The sequence below is a fragment of the Macadamia integrifolia genome, chromosome 10, assembly GCF_013358625.1.
Source record: "Macadamia integrifolia cultivar HAES 741 chromosome 10, SCU_Mint_v3, whole genome shotgun sequence".
NCBI classification, from domain to species: Eukaryota; Viridiplantae; Streptophyta; class Magnoliopsida; order Proteales; family Proteaceae; genus Macadamia; species Macadamia integrifolia.
The window spans coordinates 16,836,886-16,841,612 of record NC_056566.1 but is presented as its reverse complement, the minus strand read 5'-3'; the positions used below and the strand labels follow the sequence as shown (position 1 = coordinate 16,841,612).

At 37.5% G+C, this 4,727-nt stretch overlaps 1 protein-coding gene across 1 annotated transcript; it reads right to left on the bottom strand.

The window, feature by feature from the left end:
• Positions 1-1,299: 1,299 nt before the first annotated feature.
• Positions 1,300-3,968, bottom strand: LOC122090856 (pentatricopeptide repeat-containing protein At3g04760, chloroplastic-like). Its single transcript, XM_042660590.1, has one exon. The coding sequence runs from the start codon at positions 3,651-3,653 to the stop codon at positions 1,920-1,922; it is 1,734 nt and encodes a 577-aa protein (XP_042516524.1). The 5' UTR covers positions 3,654-3,968; the 3' UTR covers positions 1,300-1,919.
• Between the last annotated feature and the right edge of the window lie 759 nt (positions 3,969-4,727).

Here is a 4,727-nt window from a genome sequence, read left to right as displayed (position 1 = left end):
GGGGGGGGTGTTAGGCTGTGTACATTATGACCTCCCTCCCGAGTCCCGACCCTAGTGGCTCATAAGAAAAAAACAATACAGCAGGGTTGGCCTACGACTTCTGAAAAGGTTTTAGGTTCCAAATGAAAACTGACAAGAGAGCCACGATCTTTGGGATTTCAGAGGCGCTGTTAAGCCCTATCCTTCAAATAGGATTTTTAATGCGTGAAGACCCCATTTACTCCCTAGGGACTCAGGAGAAATAAGATCTGGAGACAAGGAAGATGAAGCAGAGGTAGTAAGTTGGCCAGCCTGATCCATCTGAGCTGCCTTGCACTTTTTTAGCACCTAGTGTAGACTGGAAATAACTAAAACTAACAGAACCTTGGTCAATCAAAAGCATCCCAGGCGGCATCATCTCACATATGATGAAAGATTTTGCAAAAATGAAGAGCGTTTTTCTAACTTCCTTTTTTGCCAAAAAGTCCACTACGAGATTTGCTTCTCAGTAACAATGAATTATCTTCCACGATATAGCAGACATATATGAGGAAATAATTAACCATCGATGAAAGAATGACCACAAAATGAAACTATTTTGAATGCAAATGACCACAGAGTTGGAGTAACATTCAATCCATAAATTCCTAACATCATCTAAAATATATAAGGTGATAAAGAACCAACCCATCTGGCTTTCCTTACGGCTAGACACAGTTGGACAGGAAAATACAAGCAGTGTCTAGCGTAGGGGGTGCGAACTTCTTTCCCCAAAATATAATTACCATATATATGATAAAGAGTTTTAAATAGATTACACAATCGTGATGACAAAACTGTCATTTTTTCTTTTTTAAATCAATTTCACTTCACACCCCTCCTTTTTTACTTGCAACACAACTTAGGCTAAATGTTAGAAACTTACTAGAGTCTTTCTTATCACTAACCTTCAATGGTAAAGCTATAACCGACTGGTTCCTATAAATAAAATACTTCATGAATAACCTACAAAGTTTAAAAAAAAAATAATATCATCTCTTTTTTCCTTTTCAAATGAAAGGGATTTGATTGCCAAGTAAAGTAAATTTTAATAATCATATTTAAAGTGCTATGGAGTTAGTTACGCAATCATGTTAGGCAATGATCACACACACACACACACACACACACAAAAAAACTGAACATTTTTACCAGAGCCTGTAGGTAAAAATTTCATTGATTTTGCTAATCTACTCCCTGAGATAAGTACGTAGAAAATTCATGATCAAGCTTCATATACAAATTCATACCAAAACAGAATAAGGAAAGGAATCCAAATAATATCCATAAAAAAACAGACTACTCCTTGAAGATTTAAAGCAGGAAACAAGGCTCCCAATCAACTACTCATTTGAGTTGACTGCATTCAGCATTGCTTCATACATTATTCATTCTGATGGGTCGAATTCCACCTTAACTCTTACAGGCATATTAAATCAACCACAAACTCTGTACATTTTATATCTTCTTTTTCACCATTGCCTTTGGAAACCAAGAATCGGGCACTGAGAGACCAAACACAAAGGGCTTCCTTGCATGCTCAAAACTTGTTAAATTCCAACTGTTGAAGAATGTGAGAGTAACAGGACTCTTCAATCAATTCTTCTGGAACTCCATTTCTGGTTCACATGTCATTAATTTGCTTTCAATATCCGAGCTATAGATGGAGATGTGAAACTATAGATGCATCCCTTGAATCCTCAATAATCATCCCACTAATCCACCCTCAAGTATAAGATCAATCTGGTCCTCTCATGGATGAAATAAATGTACCAACAGGAGTTGCTAAGGAGGCAAACTACCTCTACTGAGATATAACAAGAACTGATCCCAATTTGTCACTCACATAAACATATATTAGAGACCCAAATCAAGGAACAGAAGCAGAGCTATGTCTTGCCTTAAAAATTTGTGAGTTCTTTGTATACATAAAGCATGGGAAAAATTCTGTTCAAGCGTCTGAAGGCATATTTCGAAATAAATTCCCTATCAAGAAGTACATTTGCTAACTCCAAAGCCTCAGTTCTCCATCCAGCATAGCCCATACCTTCAATCAGTAAAATGTAACTATTTTCATTTGGCTTACACCCCTTCTCCACCATTTCTGCTAGTATATCAATGGCCTTGTGAATCTTATGTACTTTACACAACCCAAGAAGCACTGTATTATAACTTATAACTGTGGGCAAGAACCCTGCATCCTCCATGTCTCGTAACAGCCCTATAGCTTCATTCACCATTCCATCCCTACAAAGATACGATATTAATGTGTTGTAAGTGATTCCATCAGGGTCAATTCCTTCACTGACCATTTGTGAGACCAATCCCAAAGCTTTCAACCTGTCCCCTCTACTCCATAGCCCACTGATCATTGTGTTGTATGTACTAACGTTTGAGGGGCATCCTGTTTTAATGAGCTTCTCGAATATTTCCAAAGCCTGATCAGCACTTCCACTTTTACAGAGAGCAGCCAATATTGTGTTATAGTTCACAACATCAGGGGAACAGCCATTGGAGATCATGTACTCCAAGACCCCAAGTGCCAAATCCAACCTCCCGTCTTTGCAGAAGGTGGAAATCAATGGATCATAACTGTAAGTATCAGGAATGAATCCCCTTGCTATCATAACTTTCAACATGTCAATTGCCTGCTCAACCTTCCCCTCGTGACAGAATGAGCTGATCAAGATACTATAGGTTACAACATTCGGATCACAACCCCTTGAAAGCATCTCAGCCATTAGTCTCTCTGCATCATCCCATCTCCCCTGGTTTAAGAATGCCCTTAACAAGATATTGTAAGAGATCACATCTGGTTCACAACCCTGAGAGGGCAAATTCTTAACAAACTCAAAAGCTCGATCCACCATCCCTTCCTTGCACATTCCCCTAATGATGGCATTATAAGTATACATATCAGGTTGAAGCCCTTTGGACATAATCTCATTGAGAAGCTTCATTGCATCATTTACACCACCTTCAGCGATGGTTGCGTCAATCAGGATAGTATAAGTAATCACATTTGGGCAACAGTTATCCTTCAATAACTGATCCAAGACTCTGAGAGCTAATCCAAGCTTCCCTCTGCTACAGAAACTCCCTATCAATATATTATATGTGACTACATCAGGGGAACAACCTCGGGTTCTCATATGGTCCAAGACTTTAGTAGCAGAATCGATGCGGTTCAGCTTACAAAACCCACTGATCACCGCATTATAAGCAAACACATCAGGCTCTCCATGAGATTCCAAGATCTCCATAACCCTCAATGCTTTTTTAACATTTCTCGAATTGAAAAAACCTTGTATAAGCTTTGTGCAGAGAATTACATATGGTTTGTAACCCTTACTTACCATACACTCAAGAAAATAAAGCGATTCACTGTATTTTCCTGCTTTGCAGGATCTGTTCAAGAGTTTCACGAGACGGCTCTCTTCAAAATCAGGAGACTGGGAATGGGTAGCCCTAGTTTCGGTAGAAACCCTAATCCTCAATAGTTTTCTGGTTCTGGGGTGGTGAGGGATATGGTTTCTGCAACTAATCAAGCAACTTTGATGAGTATAGGAAGTGGGTTTCATGTGGGTACCAATAGAAACGAGTTGAGTGAAGATTTTGTTAGAGAAAACCGCCATTGATTGTGTGTTCTGTGTGTGATGAAGATGCTTATAAACTATCGATTTGGAAGAAATGGAAACCTAAAGAGAGGTGGGAAGAGAAGTACCTGCAACTGCAAGGGAGTCATACTGTCGTGTCCATTGAAATGCGATGAACATGAAAGGTAGTTAGGTCGTTGATTTCTGCGGTTTGGATTTGAGAGAGAATTCCAAATATCCATTGGCTATCACTATTTAAAAAAAGGTTGAAGATATTCTTGAGATAAGGGGATGGAAATCTTTGAAATCTAATAATATCCCTTGCCGATTAAGGAATTAAAATATGAAAAAACAAAAAAGAAAGAAAAGGGGGAAATGAAAAAAACGAAATGGTAACGGTATCGTGGCTTCCGATTAATCAAGAAAAGGAATAGATTTTTTTTTATGTCATGAATCCATTTTAGAGAAAATTACATGATTTATCCACTTTTGGATTTTTTTTTTTACAAAACTAACCAACTTACGTTTCAGTTACCGACAATATATAAAAACAGACTTGAGTTTACAAAACTATCAAAAATGGCAAAATGGTCGCGGTACGTACAGAAAAATAAGATTGCAGAACGTCTGGAGCCCGATAAATGTTCACGTAAATGATATGATTGACACGTGTTAAATATGTTAATTTTGCTAACAGAGTTGTAAATCGTTACAACTCTGTTTAATATTATTAATGTTTAAATAAATAAATAATAAAAATCCCAATATAAATGGACTCCTCCTTTGATTCCGCTTAAAAATCTCGATCCTCTCTCTCTCTTCTTGCTTCTTCTTCAAGGTCATTTCTTCTTTCTTCTTCCTTTTTTAGCGCTCTCCAGTTTAGTTGAAGTTTTGTTTATCAATCTCACTGAAGATTTCCATCCATGGTAAATTCTCATAGGTTAATAATATCTGCTCAATAAGTACTAATAAAATTCTAGATATTCGAGAGCTTTGTTTACTTTACAAATTCAAATTTGTCCTCTGCCATACATGTAAGTTTTACTGTCCAAATCCTTTCTCTGATGATTGATATGTAAATATGGTATTTGGATATGTGTGGCCAAGTCTCTC